General features: G+C 44.6%; 1 protein-coding gene across 2 annotated transcripts; it reads left to right on the forward strand.

The window, feature by feature from the left end:
* The first annotated feature begins 85 nt into the window (after positions 1-85).
* Positions 86-17401, forward strand: LOC140723785 (NACHT, LRR and PYD domains-containing protein 3-like). Of its 2 annotated transcripts, XM_073038320.1 has the most exons (6): positions 86-136; positions 11961-13698; positions 14886-14972; positions 15124-15294; positions 15450-15617; positions 15782-17393. In XM_073038320.1, the coding sequence occupies exons 1-6, from the start codon at positions 91-93 to the stop codon at positions 15867-15869; spliced, it is 2298 nt and encodes a 765-aa protein (XP_072894421.1). In that variant the 5' UTR covers positions 86-90; the 3' UTR covers positions 15870-17393. The 2 variants fall into 2 exon arrangements, with proteins under 2 accessions (XP_072894421.1, XP_072894422.1); XM_073038321.1 differs by lacking the exon at positions 15450-15617 and having other exon boundaries at positions 15782-17401.
* The last annotated feature ends 6047 nt before the right edge of the window (positions 17402-23448 follow it).

Consider the following 23448-nt stretch of genomic DNA (forward strand, 5'->3'; position numbering starts at 1 on the left):
ATAAATATTTTAGTTATTTTAATTATTTTAGCTCTGTTACCATGGATGTTTTTTTAAAATATTTAAACAGGTTCTGATCCACAGGAATACATGAACATCGCCCAAGGTTTATCTGAATTACCCACTCAGCTGATAGGTGAGTGATCAAATGCACAGTTCAAACCACATCTCAAATGTTAGTCTCTGACTTGGCAAAACTTGGGAATCAAAATTCGCCATTAAACATTCGCTGATCTCTGGATTCAAGTAACAATTCAAAGAATCTCTCCTTGCAGCCTGAATATTCTACAATATATTTTCTTCTATTAATACAGCTGTTGGTTCTGCTGAATCCATGTAGACCACATCTACTACCGTACCTTCATCAATTGTTTTTTGTTACCTCTTCAAAAAACTCAATTAGCCTCGTGAGGCAGAACCTTCCCTTCACAAAGCCATGTTGACCCAGACAGTAAATTCCAGGCACCCACAACTCTGTTAAAAAACTACCCACAATTGCTGTAAATTTACCCCATCTCACCTTAACCAAATGCCCTCTGGTATTAGACACCAGTCATATGTAAAAATAAACAAACAAAATACAGGCTGTCGACCCAAACTCTTATCTCTCAAACTTGCACACCTCAGTCAGATCTGTATTCTACCGCCAGAGGAAACAAAGCAAGTTTATCAAACCTCTACTTGTAGCACATGTCACCGAATCCAGGCAACACCCTGATGAACCTGTTCTGCACCCTAACCAATCCTTCCAAGAGCTCGACAATCAGAAGTGAACACAATACTCCAGATGCTCCCTGAAACCATAAGATCCAGGAGCAGAATTAAACTATTCGGCTCAGTGAATTTGCTCTTCAATTCCTCTCTACCCCATTATCCCAGTAAACGTTGACACTTTTCCTAATCAGGAACATATCGACCTGCATTTTAAATATACTCAATGAGGCGTCTTCTTCAGACGTCTATGGCAATAATTTCACCGATTCCCACCCGCCAGCCAATAAATTTCTCCCCGTTTGGGTCCGCGGCAGCCAGGACAATTCCCCACAGTTCTCAAGCATGTTAATTTTCTGTATGAACCTCCCATGTGGGATCTTGTCAAAGACTCTGCCAGTATACAAGTAGACAATTTCCATGTGGAACTTCATCCAACACCTTTGTCACCTCCTGGAGGAACTCAATCAAGCTGGCAAGACGCAAACCCGACCCAAAGCCTTGCTACTGAACCCCAAACCACCTCATACATCCTCTCTGTCATACTCCCATGGGGCAGAACATATAAAAGGCTGAAGCTATGTACCACCAGTCTAAACGAGAGCTTTATTCTGCATTTATAATACTACTAAATGGTCACCTACTATGTTATTATTAGCTCTTAATAATATTAAGGCAATTTTATATCTAAAATTATAGCATCGTACATCCCGTAACTAATAACAACTCAGATAACAACTTAGATAACCACAATATACTCACAGGACAGCAGACAGAATACCGTTCGGGTTTGAACAACAGATAAAAGATTATGTAATTCTATTTCAAACCCTGTAGAAAACAGAAATCTTTCAGTGTTATATTGTCTATCAATACAAAACACATCTGATTCTGTTCCTCGTGTGTTTAAAAGGCTCCAAATATATATAAAATTCATACAATACTTGTGAAATTTCTGCAACATCTGATGAAGCATTCGCGTAAAATAAACGTCCTATTAACAACCACAGAGGAACAACGACCACTATCAAAATAAATGGAGGGATTTTCCAGAGAGACTCACTAAGCACACTATGGTTTTGTCTAGCTTTAAGCCCACTCATAATTTAATGAAACAGACAAAATCAGGTATCTAATCAGAAGAAAATATGAATTATACCTTGACACAGTTATACATTGATGATTTTAAATTATTTGTTCTTTCATCAGTAAAGCTGAAACAAATAATTCAAATAATGGAACTAATTTCCAAATATATAAGCATGAACTTTAGACTAGGAAAGTACAGAACATGATTAAACATAAAGAAAGGTGCAATAGGAGCGGTGGAATATCAAAGAGAGCATTAGGATACAATGCAACAGAATATGAAACGTATATTTAGGACATCAATAAGCAAAGAAAATAGATAATCGTGTGATAAAGGAAAACCTTCCACCAAAATTTACTTCAAAGCTGAAAATCTAAATTTACTGCAAGGCTGAACAAACTTTGAATTTACATCGAGGATCAAGAAAGTCTGCCAATCAGAGCTGAACAGTAAAAATATAACGAAGGTAGTAAACACTCACTGTGCCCATATTGACGTATTGGTTTGGTATAATATCCTGGTCTGAAACGGATCCGGAAATATGCAAAGAAAAATAAGAACTTAAATAGCAATTTCTGGAAAACACCATGTGCACTGGAAAGCTCGTAGACTGATGTGAACGAGGACAGTATGAGGATGATGAATAACAGATCTAAAAAAATGAGACAACAGCCAGATAAAAATTTTCAGGGTCAGGGTTAATATCATGGATACATTTCGTGAAAGTTGTTTTTCTGCGCCAGCAGCACAATTACAGTAAAGCGTGTGCGGTGAGCGTGTATTTATGTATACAATTGTAGAAATAGAATTGTATCAGCATGACTTAATCAGTCTGATGGCCTGATGGAAGAAGCTGTCGTGGAGCCTGTTGGTCCTGGCTTTAACACAGCGGTACCATTTCCCGGATCGTAGCAGCTGGAACAGTTTGTGCTTGGTGAGACTTGGGTCCAGAATGATCCTTCGGACAATTTTTACCCCCTGTCTCTGAAATGACCTGAATAGTAGGAAGGTCACATCTACAGATGCACTGGGCTGTCCGCACCACTCTCTGCAGAGTCCTGCGATTGAGAGAAGTACAATTCCCACACCAGGCAGTGATGCAGCCAGTCAGGATGCACAAAATTTAGGGGCCCATCCCAAATGTCCTCAACCATCTCAACCATCTGTTTTGCTGTTTTTCTTTTTTTTTGTTCAGACTAGAGAATAAGCCAGGCAGGATGTTGGAATGCTCCTTTTGCAGGATGTGTGAAGTCAAGGAGACATCCGGTGTCTCTGACAACGACACCTGCAAGAAGTGCACCCAGCTGCAGCTCCTAACAGACCGCGTTAGGGAACTGGAGCAGGAGCTGGATGACCTCCGGATCATTCGAAAGACTGAGCAGTTTATAGATAGTAGCTTCCAGGAGGTAGTTACACCTAAGGAACAGGGCACAGGTAATGGGGTTACCGTCAGGCGAGGGAAGGGGAAAGGACAGTTACTGCAGTGTTCCCCTGTGGCCATTCCCCTCCAGAACAGGTATACCAATTTGGATACTGTTGGGGGGAAGGATTACCTGGGACAAACTGCGGCAGCCGGATCTCTGGCACTGAATCTGGTGCTGCAGTGCAGAACGGGCGGAGGAAGAAGAGGAGAGCGGTAGTGATAGGGGACTCCATAGTCAGGGGTACAGACAGGAGATTCTATGGTCGTAACAGAGACTCCCGGATGGTTTGTTGCCTCCCGGGTGCCAGGGTCAGGGATGTCTCTGATCGCCTGCACAGCATTCTGAGGTGGGAGGGTGATCAGCCAAATTTCGTGCTACACATCGGTACCAATGCCATAGGTAGAAAGAGTCAGGGTGTCCTGAAGAGTGAGTACAGAGAGCTTGGTAGGAAGTTGAAAAACAGGACATAGAGGGTAGTAATCTCCGGATTGCTTCCTGTGCCACGTGCTAGTGATGGTAAGAGTGCGATGCTCTGGCAGATGAACACGTGGCTGAGAAACTGGAGTAGGGGGCAGGGTTTCAGATTTCAAGATCATTGGGACCTCTTTTGGGGCAGGTGGGACCTGTACAAGAGAGACGGGTTACACCTGAACTACAAGGGGACCAATATACTTGCAGGGAGGTTTGCTAGTGTTATTGGGGAGGGTTTAAACTAGATTGGCAGAGGGATGGGAACCAGAGTGCCAGAGTAGATAGTGGAACGGTGGTAAACATAAATAATGGTGGTAGTTCATGCAAAGCCACAAATAGCAAGGTTGTGGGTGTTGGTAATAATATTCTGAGGTGTGTATATTTCAAAGCGTGGAGTATTGCGGGAAAGGCAGACGAGCTGAGGGCCTGGATTGACACATGGAATTATGACATCACAGCCATTACTGAAACTTGGCTACAGGAGGGGCAGGACTGGCAGCTCAATGTTCCAGGGTTCCAAAGTTTTAGACGTGATAGAGACAGAGGGATAAAGCGTGGGTGGTGGCTTTGCTAGTCAGGGAAAATATTACAGCAGTGCTTCGGCAGGATAGATTAGATGGCTTGTCTACTGAGGCCCTATGGGTGGAGCTGAGAAACCGGAAGGTATGACCACATTAATAGGGTTGTATTATGGACTACCCAATAGTTAGCGAGAATTGGAGGAGCAAATTTGCAGAGAGATAACAGACAACTGCAGGAGACAGAAATTTGTCATTGTAGAGGATTTTAATTTTCCACACATTGCTTGGAACTCCCATCCTGTTAAAGGTCTAGATGGGTTAGAGTTTGCAACATGTGTTCAGGAAAGTTTTCTAAATCAATATATAGATGTACCAACTAGGGAGGATGCAATATTAGATCTCCTATTATGAAATGAGTTAGGGCAGGTGACGGAAGTGTGTATCGGGGAACACTTTCCTTCTAGTGATAATAACGTCATTAGTTTCAACTTGATCATGGATAAAGATAGATCTGGTCCTCGGGTTGACGTTCTAAAACTGAAAAAGGCCAAATTTGAAGAAATGAGAAGGGATCTAAAAATCGTAGATTGGGACAGGTTGTTCTCTGGCAAGGATGTGATTGGTAAGTGGGAGGCCTTCAAAGGAGAAATTTTGAGAGTGTAGAGTTTGTATGTTCCTGTCATGGTTGAAGGTAAAATGAATAGGAATAAGAAGCCTTGGTTATCGAGGGATATTGGAACTCTGATAAAGAAGAAGAGAGAGATGTATAACATGTATAGGCAACAGGGAGGAAATAAGATGCTTGAGGAGTATACAAAGAGTAAGAAAATACTTAAGAAAGAAATCAGGAGGGCTATAAGAAGACATGAGGTTGCTTTGGCAGTCAGAGTGAACGATAATTTTAAGAACGTCTACAGGTATGTTAAGAGCAAAAGGATAGTAAGGGATAAAATTGGTCCTCTTGAAGATCAAAGTGGTCGGCTATGTATGGAACCAAAAGAAATGGGGGAGATCTTAAATGGGTATTTTGCATCTCTATTTACTAAGGAAACTGGAATGGAGTCTATGGAAACAAGGCAAACAAGTAGGCAGTTCATGGAAGTTATACAGATTAAAGAGGAGGAGGTACTTTCTGTCTTGAGGCAAATCAGAGTAAATAAATCCCCAGGACCTGACGGGGTATTCGCTCGGACCTTGAAGGAGACTAATGTTGAAATTGCAGTGGCCCTGGCATAAGTATTATGTCGATATCCACGGACCGGGTGCCAGAGGATTGAAGGATAGCTCATGTAGTTCTGTTGTTTAAAAAAGGCTCAAAATGTAAGTCATGAAATTATAGGCCGGTAAGTTTGACATCGGTAGTAGGTAAATTATTGGAAGGAATACTAAGAGATAAGGTCTCCAGGTATTTCGGTAGAGAGGGACTTATTAGAAAAAGTCAGTATGGCTTTATGCGTCATGTTTAACCAATCCATTAGAGCTTTTCGAGGAAGTTTCCAGGAAAGTGGATGAAGGGAAAGCAGTGGATGTTATATCCATGGACTTCAGTAAGGCTTTTGGCAAGGTCCCGCATGGGAGGTTAGTTAGGAAGATTCAGTCGCTAGGTATACATGGAGAGGTAGTAAATTGCATCAGACATTGGCTCAATGAAAGAAGCCAGAGAGTGGTAGTGGAAGATTGCTACTCTGAGTGGAGGCCTGTGACCAGTGATGTGCCACGGGGATCAGTGCTGGGTCTGGCCCAGGTGCTGTTCAGTGCGACTAGGCAGAAAAATGGTTTGGCACAGTCAGGAAGGGCTAATGTTCTACGGTTCTATGGTTCTATCTGAGGTGAAAGAGGTGCTGTTGTGCCTTTTTTCACCACACAATTGATGTGAGGTCCTCAGTGATGTGAATGCCAAGGAACTTGAAGCTGTTCACTGTCTCAACCCCAGACCCATTGATATCAGTGGGGGTTAGCCTATCTCCATTCCTCTTGTCTTTGCGACATTGAGGGAGAAGTTGTTTTCTTGACACAACTGTGTCAGGCTGATGACTTCTTCTGTGTAGGCTGCCTCGTTATTACTTGAGATTTGGCCAATAAATATAGTATACTCAGCAAATTTAATTAGCAGATTGGAGCTGTGGGTGGCGACACAGTCATGCGCATACAGAGAGTAAAGGAGGGTGCTTAGGACACAGCCCTGAGGGGCTCCTGTGTTGAGGGGCAGAGGGGCAGAGATGAGGGAGCCCACTCTTACCACCTGCCGGCGATCCGACAGGAAATCCAGGATCCAGCTGCACAAGGCAGGGTGAAGGCCGAGGTCTCTGAGCTTCTTGTCAAGCCTGGAGGGAATGATGGTATTGAATGCTGAACTGTAGTCTAATAACATCATTCTCACATAAGCATCCCTCTTCTCCAGATGTTTAAGGAGGTGTGCAGAGCAGTGACTATTGTGTCATCTGTTGATCGGTTGTGTCGGTAGGTGAATTGTAGGGGGTCCAGTGTGGGTGGTAACCAGCTGCAGATGTAGTCCAGGACCAGCCTCTCAAAGCATTTGCTTATTACTGAGGTGAGTGCGACAGGACTCCAAACGTTCAGGCATGTTGCCTTCGTCGTTTTAGGTACAGGAACAATGATGGATGATTTGAAGCAGGAGGGAACTCTACAGTGGGAGAGGATGAGATTAAAAATATCCGTAAATACACCTGCCAGTTGTGCCGCGCGCATCCTGAGTACCCGCCCTGGGATGCCGTCCGGTCCCTCAACCTTGCGACTGTCCACTCGTTGGAAACACCTGCGAACTTCAGCCTCAGAGATGACCAATGTGCAGGTCGCTTTGTCGGCTCTCCTCGGGGTCTCAGTGTTGGCGATATCGAACCGAGCGTAAAGAGACTTAGATCCTCTGGGAGACAGGCAGCGATGTTGGCAGCACCACTGCACTTAGCTCTGAAGTCTGCATTGGTGTACAGACCTTGCCATAAGCTCTGTGTGTTGTTGGTGGAGAGTTGTGCCTGAATACGATCTCTGTATTGTCGTTTCGCTGCCTGGATGACTTTGCACAGATCGGAGCTGAATTTCTTGAGCTCCTGCTGATCACCGGCATTGTAAGCAGTCGGTGACACGGCAAGTGCTGTTCACATGGAACTGTTGATACAAATTTTGTGGTTTGGGAAGTCCTGACCGACTTCGGAAGGGAATCATCCCCCCTCTGTGACAATAACACACAACTGGGGGATGTTGTTATTACACAGTTGTGATAATAACAGCCGGGAACTCCCTTGGCAGCCGGAAAGGTTTACACAGCAGCACCAGGTACTCCAGATCCGGGGAACAAAAGGATTAGAGGGAATGGGCATTCCGGGGTTCCACCAAGCATTAATGATCATGAAACATACCCTGAATCCTGTTCTCTTCCCAAATGTGTGTGTGTGTGTGTGTGTGTGTGTGTGTGTGTGTGTGTGTGTGTGTGTGTGTCTGTGTGTGTGTAGGGGGGAGGTGGGGGGGGAGGGTGGTGGCACTGGATGACGACACGATTGTTGGTGACTGTAGGGGCCAATTCTGGATATGCAGACCCGGGAGCAGTTGGGACAGAGGGGCAGCTGGGATTCGGGCGTTTGGGTAGTTGGATCCTTCTTGCATCCCCTCTTCTTTTCAGCAGTCGCTCTTCTGGGTTCCTCAAAATCCTTGGCTTTTCCGTGGATCAGCGGCTGCCACTCATTGACCTCCATATTTGCCTGAGAGAGCCTCTGCTTAATTTGGTCCTTGTACCTCTTGCGCGGGGCACCACGATCTCTCTTGCCCTGAGAGAGTTCTCCGTAGAGTACTGCTTTCGGCAACCTGGAGTTCTCCATGCGAGGTACGTGGCCTGTCAGACAGTGGATCTGGCTGAGCAGCAAAGCGGCTTCAGGGCCTGGAAGTTGAACATATAGAACTATGCATGTCTGTGTGATTATATGAAATATTAAGCTAAATAAGTAGTGCAGAAATAGAAATTTAAAAAGAGATTAGTGAAACAGTATCGATGGGTCCAATGTCCATTCAGAAACCAGAAGTCAGAGGAGAAGTTGTTCCTGAATCGTTGAGTGTGCACCTTACTCCGATCCTGTACAGTAGTCCCCATGAACCAGACGGTGATGCAGCCAGTTACAATGCTCTCCAAGTTATACCTGTAGAAATATTCGAGTGATTTTGGAAACTCCTGATGAAATATAGTCACTGTTGTGCCTTCTTTGTAGCTGCATCGATATCTTGGGTCCAGGTTAGATATTGAGAGATACTGACAGCCAGGAATTTGGAATTGCTCACTCTTTCCACATCAGATACCTTTATGAGGACTGGTGTGTTGTGTTCCCTCATCTCGCCTTTTCTGAAATCCACAATTAGCTCTATTGACATATTTTTATAACGCAAGCAGGATTCAGCACTCCGTACAAGCATATGCAAATCCAATAAGGGGTACACATCACTGAACGAAAATGAAAGCTTAACCCATAAAAAATGAAGAAACTATCATAAAACGCTAACCAATGGAAGAGTCTGACGCCCCGTGGAAGACAGCCACACGATCTGAGCCGACTAGATGTCGACAAGGAAGCGTCAAGCCCCTGGCTCAGAGTTGGAGAACTCTTCCCAGAAACAGAAGGGATCATTGTCGCAATACAGGACAAGGTTGTTAACACATGTAGTTATCAAAAATACAGAATAAACGACCAATAGGTTCATGACGATAAATGCTGAAAATTACAAGAGAAACCAGAAACAATCCGACTTTACAAGATCCCGCAGTAGTTTAACTGAATCTCATTACTTGCACAAGCACAGTCAAGTGGTGGACAACGTTCACAAAAACATTGCTTAAACTACAACTGATGAAAAACACCACAACTTACAGTAAGTACAAGCCTGCTCCACTTTTAGAGTCCTATCGGAGTCCTTCATATCATACTGCGTCCGATCATTATTTCAGATAGCGTAATCCATGATATGCGTTCGGATGTAATTTTACAGAATAAACAAGCAAAAGCAACTTTTTAAATATATATAGCCATTCCAAACACACATAGCTTACAGAAATGAATTAGTAAAAAAATGCCAGAAATATGTTGAATTAAAAGGACAAAATGAATGACTATGGAAGACGAACAGGGTATTCGTTATCCCAATCGTAATATCATTAACTGGTATCATCCTGAAGGCTTTACAGAATAGTATTAATAAATTAGGCCCACACGGCAATACTTGTGTAAATTTTCGAAAACCCTCGATACTATACACCACGAGAATAGTCAGAATTCTCCTATCAATTGAGACATGAGTGTGCTTGGCTATGCCTGTACCTCAGGTTTTACCAGTTTAGGCTAAGATGATAATGATGATGATGATGATGATAATAATAATAATAATAATAATAATAATAATAATAATAATAATAACTTATTTATAAAGCACCTTTCATCCAGACGATGCCGTTCAAACCGCATCACAACGGGATAAAGTGCAAACTAGAAAATGAAAGACAAAATGTGTCAGTCCTAATATACACCTCAGACTTCTGCACAGTACTGTAGTTTTAGGTGTTGAATTCTACAGTTTAGGGACATCGTCCCAAAAAAAACTCAACGCTGACCTCCCAATGAGCCTTTGACCTTCTACCTTATTGTCTGCCTGCACTGCATTTTCTCGGCAACTGAAACACTGTTTCCCTGAACTATCCTGTTCCATTTTTCCTTCTACGACCTCATTGCACCGTTGTGATGTAACGATCTGTTCGGATCGCATGCAGAAAAGTTTTCCATTTTACAGTGGTGCATGTGACAATAATAAACCAATTTACAGATTGATTGCCAATAATACAGTGCCCCTTGGTTGCTTAAGATTGTTACACCCGGGGGGTTGGCAGTGCGGATGAGCTGCCACGTCCTATTAAATGCTCCCAGTGGCGAGTAGCCTCTGTCCAGCTCCTGGCCTTCACGTGCGGTTCAACCACTAAGCCTGGTAAAGCGTTTCTTCTGACAAGAGACGGGGCAAAGGTGGGTTACTGATGACTTACAGCCAGTCGCTTTGTTCAGATGGGGCTCATCGGCTGTGATTGGCAGCTCACCCAGGAACAAGAAAACTCTGATCTCAAAACTCCGCTGCCTTGCAACTGTACCCCTCATGGGGAAGAGTTTGGGAGTAAACCCAGTGGGAAAATTCTTGACCTGGAGCCCCTAAGTTAGTGTTAAATGGTGTTCAACGCAGACTGGCATATCCTATGACACCTCTGGTGCCACGCTGTGTCAGTGTCTGCCGTTCCTTTGTGTTCATCAGATGCATGGAGAGAGGGAGCTTGCTACATCGGCAAAAGCTTCCTCTCCATATCGGAGTGTCCCGGCTTGCAGGGGCAGGACATCCACGGTCGACTCTGACAGACGGAGGCCTCATAAGACAGAGCCCCACACCCCCACAGCAAGACTGATGAGTAGCATTTGCCAAGACTTCACCACCCTCTCCCACAGACACGATGTACGTCACTGAGACAGACGCTTGCGGTTTCTTCCATTATCACAGATTTCATCTTTCCATCAATCCTCCATAACTGCGATTGAAAACTACCCATTGGAATTGGAAAGCACCCATTTTCTTTCTTATCATTCCGATGGGTTATCGATCCACAACTTCAATGTGATTCTCCCCCAGACGCTGCCCGACCTGAGTATTTCCCGCATATTCTGCTCCTGTTTTGATGCAAGAGCAGTGGACACCTGTGACTCCCCAGTGTACAGCTTTGACAAAATGCACAGTGTCCTGCTCTCCATATTTCCACACCAGATCAATATTAACATCGTCTGTTAATGATGCAAGCAATGCTTTAAATATAGTGAAATGTTGTAACGGGAGTGCAGTCAGGATTGCAATAGAATATTCAAGATTCGAAAACTTTATTGTCATTCTAACTGTACATCAGCTCTGCAGGGCAGAATGAGACAGCGTTTCCCAGGAGCAATGCAATCATAACATAACAAACGCAACAATAAATAGTAAACACAACAATAAAAAGAAAAACACAACAGCCACATGTCAGTTAAAATCAAGTTACAAGTGTCCAGTGCAGTTAAAAATGTCCAAAGTAGAGTCAGATCGAGCAGCTATTTAGCAGTCTGACTGCCTGTGGGAGGAAGCTGTTTAGTAGCCTTGTGGTTTTAGTTTTGATGCTCCTGTAACGTTTGCCTGATGGCAGAAGAACAAACAGTTCATGCAGAGCGTGTGCGGGGTCTTTAATGATGTACCGTGTCTTCTGGAGGCATCGACTCTGAAAGACGTCTTGGACAGAAGATAGGGAGACCCCAATAACCTTCTCTGTTCCCCTACCAACCCTCTGCAAGGTTTTCTGTCGGCAGCACTGCAGCTGGAGTTGGTACTCCACAACCTGGTGGTTGTGATGCAAAAGGTCAGCACACTCTCAACCACTCCTCTGTAGAATGTTCTTAAGATGTTAGTGGGGAGTGATGCTTGTTTAAGCTTCCTCAAAAAGTGCAATCAGGGGAATGTTCACTTTCACAAATAACTAGAACCAGAAAATGCGGATTGGACATTTCTAGGGACATCCGTTACTGTCAATGCCGGTGTCTGTGAACAGAATTTTACTTTCTGTCCTAATATCCATGGAAGCATTGAATGTATTCACGTAATCTCAAACACTGAATGTTGAAATGCAGTTATAAAGTTCTTTGTCAGATGAGCCATTAAACATTTTGAATATGTTCTCTGTTCCCATGGAAGATGTTCAACAGAAACACAAGGAGACTCTGCGGGCACAGACTGAAATACTGAAAGTGAACACGATCCTGATGACGGAGAAGGTGAAGATTTTCCAGCTGGTTGATCGATACGCTGAGCTCACGGTCATTTCTACTGTTCGAGTTCGGACACTGGTGGAACATGAGCTGCTAGCAAGAGGCAGAGACCACGAGGAGTGTAGAGAGAAACATCTCCGCGGAGAGCTGGAAAAAATCCGGACTGATCAGTTGTTCCAGAGCAGCTTTTCCCGGAGTAAATCCAAATCTGGGAGTTCAGCAGCAGTGGCGGGAGTCCCAGGGATCGGGAAAACAACAATGGTACAAAAGATTGTTTATGACTGGGCCACGGGGATAATATACCAACAGTTCCAGTTTGTCTTCAGTTTCAAATTTCGTGATTTAAACAGTATTAACTGTCGAATAAACCTGAAGGAACTGATTCTGGATCAGCATCCTTACTTTGGGAATTTCCTGAGAGAAGTCTGGAAGAACCCAAAGGGATTGCTGTTTATATTTGATGGTTTGGATGAATTCAATGACACAATTGATTTTGCTGACAGTCGGAGAGACACAGAGGCTCAGTCCACATGCACAGATCCTGAATTCAAGTGCAAGGTGTCTGACATTGTGTACAGTTTAATCCAGGGCAAGCTGCTCCCAGGGTGTTCAGTGCTGGTGACCACACGCCCCACTGCGTTACATTTATTGGAAAAGGCGAAGATCAGTGTCTGGGCTGAAATCCTGGGATTTGTTGATGAGGAACGGAAGAAATATTTCATCAGACATTTTGAAGATCAGACGGTGGCGGAAGCTGTTTTCAATTATGTGAAGGAGAACGAGATCCTGTACACCATGAGCTACAACCCCTCCTACTGCTGGATCCTCGCCCTGGCACTGGGCCCCTTTTTCACACAACGAGTCAGGGACCCGCAGCGAGTTCCCAAGACGATCACCCAACTGTACTCCTACTATATTTACAACATCCTCAAAAACCACGGCCGTGAGATTGAGAACCCCCGTGAAGTGTTACTCAAGGTTGGTCAGATGGCCTTCAAAGGAGTGTCCGAGAAGAAGATTGTGTTTACAGATGGAGACCTGATCAACTGCAATCTGCAGCCTTCCCAGTTCCTGTCCGGGTTCCTGATGGAGCTTTTGGAGAGAGAGGATTCTGCCCGGAGCGTGGTGTACACATTCCCACACCTCACCATCCAAGAGTTTGTAGCTGCAGTCGCACAATTCCTGAATCCACATCCTGGGGATATCCTGAAATTCCTCACTAAAGCCCACAGCACGAAAGATGGGCGATTTGAGGTATTTCTCCGTTTTGTTGCTGGTCTCTCCAGCCCAATGACAGCTCGGGGCCTGGAGGAGTTTCTGGGCCCATTTCCTCATCAAACGACCTGCCGAGTGATTGACTGGGTGAAGGAGGAGGTTGAAAACCAGATATATAACTCTGCTGGTGAAGATGATACAAGGAGGCTCCTGAACGCATTACACTACCTGTTTGAGTCTCAGAATCGTGGACTGGCTCAGGCCACACTGGGATCCGTGGAAAAACTTTCATTCTGTGAAATGCCACTGACCCCGATTGACTGCGCGGTCCTGTCTCATGTCATCGGACTCTGTAATACAATAAAACAGCTCGATTTTTGGAACTGCCGAATTCAGTGTGAAGGAATCCAGCGGCTGGGAACCGGGCTGCACAAGTGCCAGGAGTTGAGGTAACCAGATTTCTCTCTCACTGTGAAATGTGAAACTGTTCCATTGTGTGGTTTCAATGTGAAGGAACTTGGGAAAAAAAATGGAGTAAATCAAATTATGAAAAATTGTGACAAATGACCAAGGGTCAGTAATTCCCCAAGGATAGGAGGGTTCTGTGGTTCTTTCTGATGGGATCTGGAGACTTCATCAGATCAGTGAACAACGGCCATTGGTTTAATGGTAGTAAATCAGAGGAATGGCCATGTTTCTTGCTTCCTGTGACACGTCTATTGACAATGTTCCTTCTCACTGTTGCTGACAGCGACACCGACAGTGACTGCAAGTGTTGAGTAGGAACTTCACACCCTCTTCCCGTTGAGGGACAAGGGAGGGTTAGCTGGCTTTCCCAGTGACAGGTAGGGAAATACCACTGTGAGATTGTCCTCCTCTGCCCTTCCCTGCAAGTTGCTATCGCCATCACTCCACCTGTACCCAGTACATACTCCATATACGATTCCCAGTCACCATGTCGGCATCTTTTCTCCTGATTGTGGACCTCAGTTCAGACCAACCTCTCCCATGGATCTACTTCTGCATCACCTCCTCTTGTGGGAACATCTTTACTCAACACTATACTCTTGTGGAACCTCTCTGCACAAGTCCCATTCATCCTGTGCATTCGCTTCTCCACATCCTCCCATCACCCTTTCCCCTGTGGTGATCTCTCTTCCAACCCCCGATCACTCGTCTTCATTCCGCTTCATGCTGTGGATTGTCTCTTCTCCATCCTCCATCCCCCTATGAAATCACTCTTCCCCACCCTCCTTCATCCTGTGGGATCTCTCTTCCCCATCCCCATCATCCTCTCAGGATCACTCTTCCTCATTCCCCATCACTCTATAGGGAACCCTCTTCCTTGTTTCCCTTCTTCCTGTAGGGATAATTTTCCCACCGTGTTTCCTTTGGTAATTCTCACATGAGGGACACTATACCAACTGTTGGGGAAGGAGACAGAATATGGGAAATTACAGAGTCACACTGATACACTAAATTACTGACATTTGATAGTGACATTTGACAGTGATGAGAATTCCGATTAGTTAATTTCTGAAGGGTTTCATGTTTTCTGAAATATCTGAGTGAGAGATATTCCCTCAGACTCACGGTTTCAATCTCTTTGTTCATTAGTTTGTCTCTTTGTGTTTAGACTTGGGGGGAATGACCTGGGAGATACAGGAGTGAAACTGGTGTCTGCGGCTCTGAGGAACCCGGAGTGTAAAATACAGAAACTGCGGTAAGTACCAGACTGTGGGAGATTGTGTTTGCAGTCACTGGGTATCAGACATTGGACATCAAGCTGAACAGTAATTGTGTTTCTGATAAACACTGGTAATTTCCAATGTCTCCTGTCTGTATGTCTTTCACACACTCTCTCTCAATCCCAGGCTGAATGATGTCGGTCTCACAGATTCTGGTGCTGAGGATCTTGCCTCCGCTCTCAGTGCAAACCGAACACTGATAGAGCTGAACCTGAGTGTTAATAAACTGGGAGATTCAGGAGTGAAACTGGTGTCTGCGGCTCTGACGAACCCGGTGTGTAAAATACAGAAACTGTGGTAAGTACCAGATTGTGGGAGATTGTGCTTACAGTCACTGGGTGTCTGACACTGAACATTAATGTGATCAGTAATTGTGTTACTGATAAACACTGGGGATTTGTACCATCTCCTGTCTCTCTGTGTCCTTCACCCTCACTCTCTCTCATCTCCAGGCTGTGGGATGTCGGTCTCACAGATTCTGGTGCCAAAGATCTCGCCTCCGCTCTCAGTACAAACCGATCACTAACGGAGCTGGCCCTGAGATCAAACTCGCTCACGGACCGATCTATCCCTGCTCTCCGTGGCCTCATACTGAAGGTCCCAAGTCTGGTCTCTATCGAGTGAGTGTTCCTGTTAATGTTCACGGTGATAAAATATCAGCGGATCTGTGGGTTCGCCGGTGATATTTGTTTGTCAGCGTTTTTGAAACATTAACCCAGGTCCCCTGTTACAGACACTGTTGTGTAATCTGTTTATTTCATCTTTATTCTCTCATCTTTTTCAGGCTGTGGGGGAATCGGTTCAGTGAGACCGGGGGGAAGGAACTGAGATCTCTGCAGGAACCCAAACCCGGACTGAGAGTGAACCTGTGAACATCTGAATGTGTGAACATCCCCGCCCGTGGGATGGGGACATTTTGACCGATTCCCTGCCCTCCCGTTTGATGACAACGCTCCAGTTTTAATTCCCAGTGGTTCGAACGGCTCTCTTCTCAAACCAAGCACTCTTTGACGTCGGAGGAGTTTGCATAGACATGCATTTCCCCTTTCTGACCAGCGGCTCTGTTTCTGCTGGATGTCCTGGGTGCTCATTTAATGAGGTCTTGGGGAATTACACAGACGGAAAGAGCCAGGAGTTGGGACTCAGTCTGGGACACCAGTGTCCTGAGGTGGGAATATACTGGGAGAGAATACTTTTGTTCTCTTTGCTGAGGACAGTCCATTCAGCAGTCTGGCCAATATAATCATGTTAAATCGACAAATGCCCTGGTAGTGACCCTCGATCTGCAGCGATCCCGGACACGGCCCTGAAGTGTGATTTTATAATCATCGGTTCCCCGATGCAGAGTGACGGTGAGAAACGGGACTGATTATTCAAACTGTCACTCGTTGTCGCCGGTCAGTTAATTGTGTGTGACTGTGAGTGAGTCGGGAGCAGCTTATTTATTCCCGCAAATTAGCAGGTTACACATTGTTTAATTTACATTTGTCATCATAAAATCAATACATCGCCATAACTTCCTGTCTTGGTGTAGGACTTGATTTGAGGTTGCTCGGGAACCCCATCACCCACAGCGATCTAGAGCTTCTCGCAGAGGCACAGCTGAGGCGGAGGGAGGTTTGCTACCCAGGATCTCGTAACCCCCACAGCACCCACGCTGATCCCATGCTTTCTTCCCGTCTGCCCCCGCGCTCCCAAGCTCTGTCCAACTCTTAACCACAGCACAGCCTATAACCCTGCTTTTTGTGCCATCCCTTTCCCTATCTGACTGTCCCTTAAATGTCTTGAATGTATCTGCCTCAATCACCACCCTCCGCAGTGCTTTCAGACACACGCCTCTTTTTGTAAAAATAAATTATCCCTGAAATCTTTTTCCACACCGTAACCTTGCCTATTTTAACATCTCTTAAACGTTCCCAGTGAATCTGCCTCTACCACCACCCCACGCATTATAGCCCACACACCAGCAGTCTGTGTAAAAAAAGAATAAACCCTGCACCTCACATGTCCTTTGGAATTACCCCCATCTCACCTTTAAAATGTGCCCTCTGTTATTTGACATTTCAACCGTGGGGAAAATACTGTCTGTCTGGTAGATCCATGTCTCTCATAAATTGTATAAAATTCAGCAGATCTACTCTTAGCCTCTCCCGCTCCAGAGACGACAACCCCAGTATGTCCAAATTCTCATTATAGTGCATGCTCTCTAATCCAGGAAGCATCCTGGTTAGCACCGGCTGTATCTTCTGAAAAGCCTCGATGTCTTTCCTCTGGTGGGGCCACCAGAGTTAATTACAGACTAACTTTATTTTTGTAAACTCTCCATGGTAGCATCTTTCCTGAAAATCAACCAGTTCTTATCTCATTAAGTAGCCTCATGTGCAGCACCTTGTCAAATACCCTCTGAAAAACCAAGTAAACCATATCCACTGACTCTCCTTTGTTGATGCTGATTGTTACATTCTCAAAAAAATTGCAACAGGTTTCTCATTACGGAACCTATGCAGACTTTGCCCTATTTTATCATGTATCCGGATACCTCATACTGCAACATTTTCCTAACCATGAAGTAAGACTAATTGGCCTACACTTTCCTATTTTTGCCTTCCTCCTTTCTTAAGGAGTGGTGTGACATGTGTAATTTCCAGTCCACAGGAACCATTTCAGATTCGAGTAGTTCACAAAGGACACCAGTGATGCCTCCACGATCTCTGTAGCTACTCTTTCAGAAATCTGGGGTGTAGTAGAGACTGTGTTGACTGGCTGCATCACGGCTTGCTACGGACACAGCAATGGAATTGAACCGAAAATCCTACAAGAAGTAATGGATTCGGCACAGTGGTTCATGGGTAAAACACTCCAAACCATTGAGTACTCCTGAGAGAGTGGGGCTGAGAGAAACGGGCCAGTTTATAGATACACCTCTGAGACAGTGAGACTGAGAGACACAGGCCAGTAAATGGATATGACCCTGAGAGAATGTACAGAGACCCCTGCCTCTCCCTTCCCCCATCCCACTTTCACTCTGCCTCCTCTTCTAGCTGCCTATCACTTCTCTCATGATTCTGCCTTCTTCTACTACCCATAGTGCTTTCCCCTTACATTCCTTCTTCACCTCTCCTGACTATCCCCTTCCTGCTTCCCCTCCCCCACCTCTTGATCTTTCCTCTGATTGGCTTTTCACCTGGCACCTTCCACCCACCCCCACCTTCTTTATAGGGCCCCTGCCCCCTCGTTCATCTGTCCTGATGAATGGTCTCGGCCCGAAACGTTGACTGCTCATTTCAACGGATGCTGCCCAACCTGCTGTTCATCCAGCTTTTGTACGTGTTGAGTGTATAAATATGTCCCTGTGAGAGCAGGACTGAGAGACACTGGTCAGTTTATTTACATACTCCTGAGAGAGTGAGTCTGAGAGACAATGGTCAGTTTATTTATATACTCCTGAGAGAGTGAGTCTGAGAGACACTGGTCAGTTTATTTATATACTCCTGAGAGAGTGAGTTTGAGAGACACTGGTCAGTTTATTTATATACTCCTGAGAGAGTGAGTCTGAGAGATACTGGTCAGTTTATTTATATACTCCTGAGAGAGTGAGTCTGAGAGACACTGGTCAGTTTATTTATATACTCCTGAGAGAGTGAGTCTGAGAGACACTGGTCAGTTTATTTATATACTCCTGAGAGAGTGAGTTTGAGAGACACTGGTCAGTTTATTTATATACTCCTGACAGAGTGAGTCTGAGAGACAATGGTCAGTTTATTTATATACTCCTGAGAGAGTGAGTCTGAGAGACACTGGTCAGTTTATTTATATACTCCTGAGAGAGTGAGTCTGAGAGACACTGGTCAGTTTATTTATATACTCCTGAGAGAGTGAGTCTGAGAGACACTGGTCAGTTTATTTATATACTCCTGAGAGAGTGAGTCTGAGAGACACTGGTCAGTTTATTTATATACTCCTGAGAGAGTGAGTCTGAGAGACACTGGTCAGTTTATTTATATACTCCTGAGAGAGTGAGTTTGAGAGACACTGGTCAGTTTATTTATATACTCCTGAGAGAGTGAGTCTGAGAGATACTGGTCAGTTTATTTATATACTCCTGAGAGAGTGAGTCTGAGAGACACTGGTCAGTTTATTTATATACTCCTGAGAGAGTGAGTCTGAGAGACACTGGTCAGTTTATTTATATACTCCTGAGAGAGTGAGTCTGAGAGACACTGGTCAGTTTATTTATATACTCCTGAGAGAGTGAGTTTGAGAGACACTGGTCAGTTTATTTATATACTCCTGAGAGAGTGAGTCTGAGAGACACTGGTCAGTTTATTTATATACTCCTGAGAGCGTGAGTCTGAGAGACACTGGTCAGTTTATTTATATACTCCTGAGAGAGTGAGTCTGAGAGACACTGGTCAGTTTATTTACATACTCCTGAGAGAGTGAGTCTGAGAGACACTGGTCAGTTTATTTATATACTCCTGAGAGAGTGAGTCTGAGAGACACTGGTCAGTTTATTTATATACTCCTGAGAGAGTGAGTCTGAGAGACACTGGTCAGTTTATTTATATACTCCTGAGAGAGTGAGTCTGAGAGACACTGGTCAGTTTAATTATATACTCCTGAGAGAGTGAGTCTGAGAGACACTGGTCAGTTTATTTATATACTCCTGAGAGAGTGAGTCTGAGAGACACTGGTCAGTTTATTTATATACTCCTGAGAGAGTGAGTCTGAGAGATACTGGTCAGTTTATTTATATACTCCTGAGAGAGTGAGTCTGAGAGACACTGGTCAGTTTATTTATATACTCCTGAGAGAGTGTGTCTGAGAGACACTGGTCAGTTTATTTATATACTCCTGAGAGAGGGAGTCTGAGAGACACTGGTCAGTTTATTTATATACTCCTGAGAGAGAGGGAGTCTGAGAGACACTGGTCAGTTTATTTATATACTCCTGAGAGAGTGAGTCTGAGAGACACTGGTCAGTTTATTTATATACTCCTGAGAGAGTGAGTCTGAGAGACACTGGTCAGTTTATTTATATACTCCTGAGAGAGTGAGTCTGAGAGACACTGGTCAGTTTATTTATATACTCCTGTGAGAGTGAGTCTGAGAGACACTGGTCAGTTTAATTATATACTCCTGAGAGAGTGAGTCTGAGAGATACTGGTCAGTTTATTTATATACTCCTGAGAGAGTGAGTCTGAGAGACACTGGTCAGTTTATTTATATACTCCTGAGAGAGTGAATCTGAGAGACACTGGTCAGTTTATTTATATACTCCTGAGAGAGTGAGTCTGAGAGATACTGGTCAGTTTATTTATATACTCCTGAGAGAGTGAGTCTGAGAGACACTGGTCAGTTTAATTATATACTCCTGAGAGAGTGAATCTGAGAGACACTGGTCAGTTTATTTATATACTCCTGAGAGAGTGAGTCTGAGAGACACTGGTCAGATTATTTATATACTCCTGAGAGAGTGAGTCTGAGAGACACTGGTCAGTTTATTTATATACTCCTGAGAGAGTGAGTCTGAGAGACACTGGTCAGTTTATTTATATACTCCTGAGAGAGTGAGTCTGAGAGACACTGGTCAGTTTAATTATATACTCCTGAGAGAGTGAGTCTGAGAGACACTGGTCAGTTTATTTATATACTCCTGAGAGAGTGAGTCTGAGAGACACTGGTCAGTTTATTTATATACTCCTGGGAGAGTGAGTCTGAGAGACACTGGTCAGTTTATTTATATACTCCTGAGAGAGTGAGTCTGAGAGACACTGGTCAGTTTATTTATATACTCCTGAGAGAGTGAGTCTGAGAGATACTGGTCAGTTTATTTATATACTCCTGAGAGAGTGAGTCTGAGAGATACTGGTCAGTTTATTTATATACTCCTGAGAGAGTGAGTCTGAGAGACACTGGTCAGTTTAATTATATACTCCTGAGAGAGTGAATCTGAGAGATACTGGTCGCTGTATGTATATACCGCTGTGACAGTGGGAATGAGTGAGCAGAGGCTGAGTACGAGCTTCACTGCAGGTGATGTAAGGCCGGGTAAGCTCCTTTAATTAATCTAATTAGCTTATGAGTAGGTAATGGAGGCAGCAGTTAGGGCAGTTGAGTGCTCCGTTTGCAGTATGTGGGAAGTCAGGGCGGGCACTGTTGTCCCTGATGACTACACCTGCAAAAGGTGCATCCAGCTACAGCTCCTGACAAACCGAGTTAGAGAACTGGAGCTGGAGTTGGATGAACTTCGGATCATTCGGGAGTCAGAGGCAGAAATAGGCAGGAGTTTCAGAGAGATAGTCACCCCTAAAAGTCAGGAGGCAGGTAGCTGGATGACTCAGGAGAGGGAAGGGGAATAGATAGGAAGAGAAGAGCACCACTGTGGCCGTTCCCATCAACAAGAAGTACACTGTTTTGTATACTGTTGGTGGGGACTACCTACCAGGGACAAGTTGTAGTAGCCGCGTTTCTGGCACCGAGACTAGAAACTCAGCTCAGAAAGGAAGGAGGGAAAAGAGGAGAGCCGTAGTGATAGTGGATACGATAGTTAGGGGGACAGATAAGAGGTTCTGTGGGAGAGATTGAGAATCTCGGATGGTCTGTTGCCTCCCTGGTGCCAGGGTCCGCGATATCTCGGATCGAGTTCTCAGTATTCTCAAGAGGGAGGGTGAGCAGCTGTATGTCGTGATGCATGTAGGGCCCAATGAAGTGGATAGGAAGACGGAGGCGGTCCTGCAAAGAGAGTTTAGGGAGTTGGGTGCAAAGTTGAAGGACAGGACATCCAGGGTTGCAATCTTAGGATTGCTCCCCGTGCCACGTGCTAGTGAGGCTAGAAATAGGAAGATAATACAGCTAAATACGTGGCTAAGGCGATGGAGCAGGAGGGAGGGCTTAATGATTCTGGCCAATTGGGCTTCCTTCCAGGGAAGGTGGGACCTGTTCCGACGGGACCGTTTACACCTGAACTGGAAGTGGAATAACATCCTTGCGCGTAGGTTAGCCAGTGCTGCTCTGGCGGTGTTTAAACTAGATTTGCAGGGGGAGGGGAACCAGAGTCTTTGAACAGATGGTGAGGTCCAGGAGGATAAAGGTTCTTGCGAGGACTGCTTGTATAGACAGAAATCAGAGATTTGAATGTGATAAAAATGTTTTCAGGTGTCAAACTGGGGAAGAGGCGTCTGGCTCTCAAATAGAGAAAGATAGGAGACAGAGTGTGAGGGAGGATAGGTAGGTGATAGAGAAGGGACCGAAGGTTTGAGATGTTTTTTTTTTAACGCAAGGAGTGTTATGTATAAAGCGGATGAGCTCACAGCGTGGATCAGTACTTGGAGATATGATGTGGTTGCCATTAGAGAGACTTGGATGGCTTAGGGACAGGAATAGTAACTTCAAGTTTTTACATGTTTCAGGAAGGACAGGGAGGGAGGCAAAAGAGGTGGGGGCGTGGCACTGTTGATCAGAGATAGTGTCACGGCTGCAGGAAAGGTAGAAGTCATGAAGGGATTGTCTACGGAGTCTCTGTGGGTGGAGACTAGGAACTGGAAGGGGTCAATAACTTTAGTGGGTGTTCTTGTAGGCCGCTCAATACTAACAGGTATATGGAGGAGTAGATAGGGAAACAGATCCTGGAAAGGTGTAATAATAACAGAGGTGTCGTGTTGGGAGATTTTAATTTCACAAATATTGATTGGTATCTCCCTACAGCAAAGGGTATAGATGGAGTGGAGTTTATTCGGTGTGCTCAGGAAGGTTTCTTGACACAATATGTAGATATGCCTACAAGAGGAGAGGCTGTACTTGCTTTGGTATTGGGAAATAAACCTGGTCAACTGTCAGATCTCCCAGTGGGAGAGAGTTTTGGAGATAGTGATCATAATTCTATCTCCTTTACCATAGCATTGGAGAGAGATAGGAACAGACAATTTAGAAAAGCGTTTAATTGGACTAAGGGGAATTATGAGGCTATCAGGCAGGAAAATTGGAAGCTTAAATTGGAAACAGATGTTCTGAAGGAAAAGTACGGAAGAAATGTGACAAATGTTCAGTGAATATTTGTGTGGAGTTCTGCAGAGGAATGTTCCAATGAGACAGGGAAGTTATGGTAGGGTGCAGGAATCGTGGAGCACAAAGGCTGTAATAACCCTTGTCAAGATGAAAAGAAGAGCTTATGAAAGGTTCAGAGAGTTAGGTAATGTTAGAGATCTAGAAGATTATAAGGCTAACAGGACGCAGCTTAAGAAGGAAATTAGGAGAGCCAGAAGGGGCCATGAGAAGGCCTTGGTAGCAGTATTAAGGAAAACCCCAAGGCATTCTACAAGTCTGTGAAGAGCAAGAAGATAAGACGTGAAAGAATAGGACCTATCAAATGTGACAGTTGGGAAGTGTATATGGAACCGGAGGAGATAGCAGAGGTACTAAATGAATACTTTACTTCAGTATTCACTATGGA

The sequence above is a fragment of the Hemitrygon akajei genome, unplaced genomic scaffold (assembly GCF_048418815.1).
Source record: "Hemitrygon akajei unplaced genomic scaffold, sHemAka1.3 Scf000136, whole genome shotgun sequence".
In the NCBI taxonomy this organism is placed as follows: Eukaryota; Metazoa; Chordata; class Chondrichthyes; order Myliobatiformes; family Dasyatidae; genus Hemitrygon; species Hemitrygon akajei.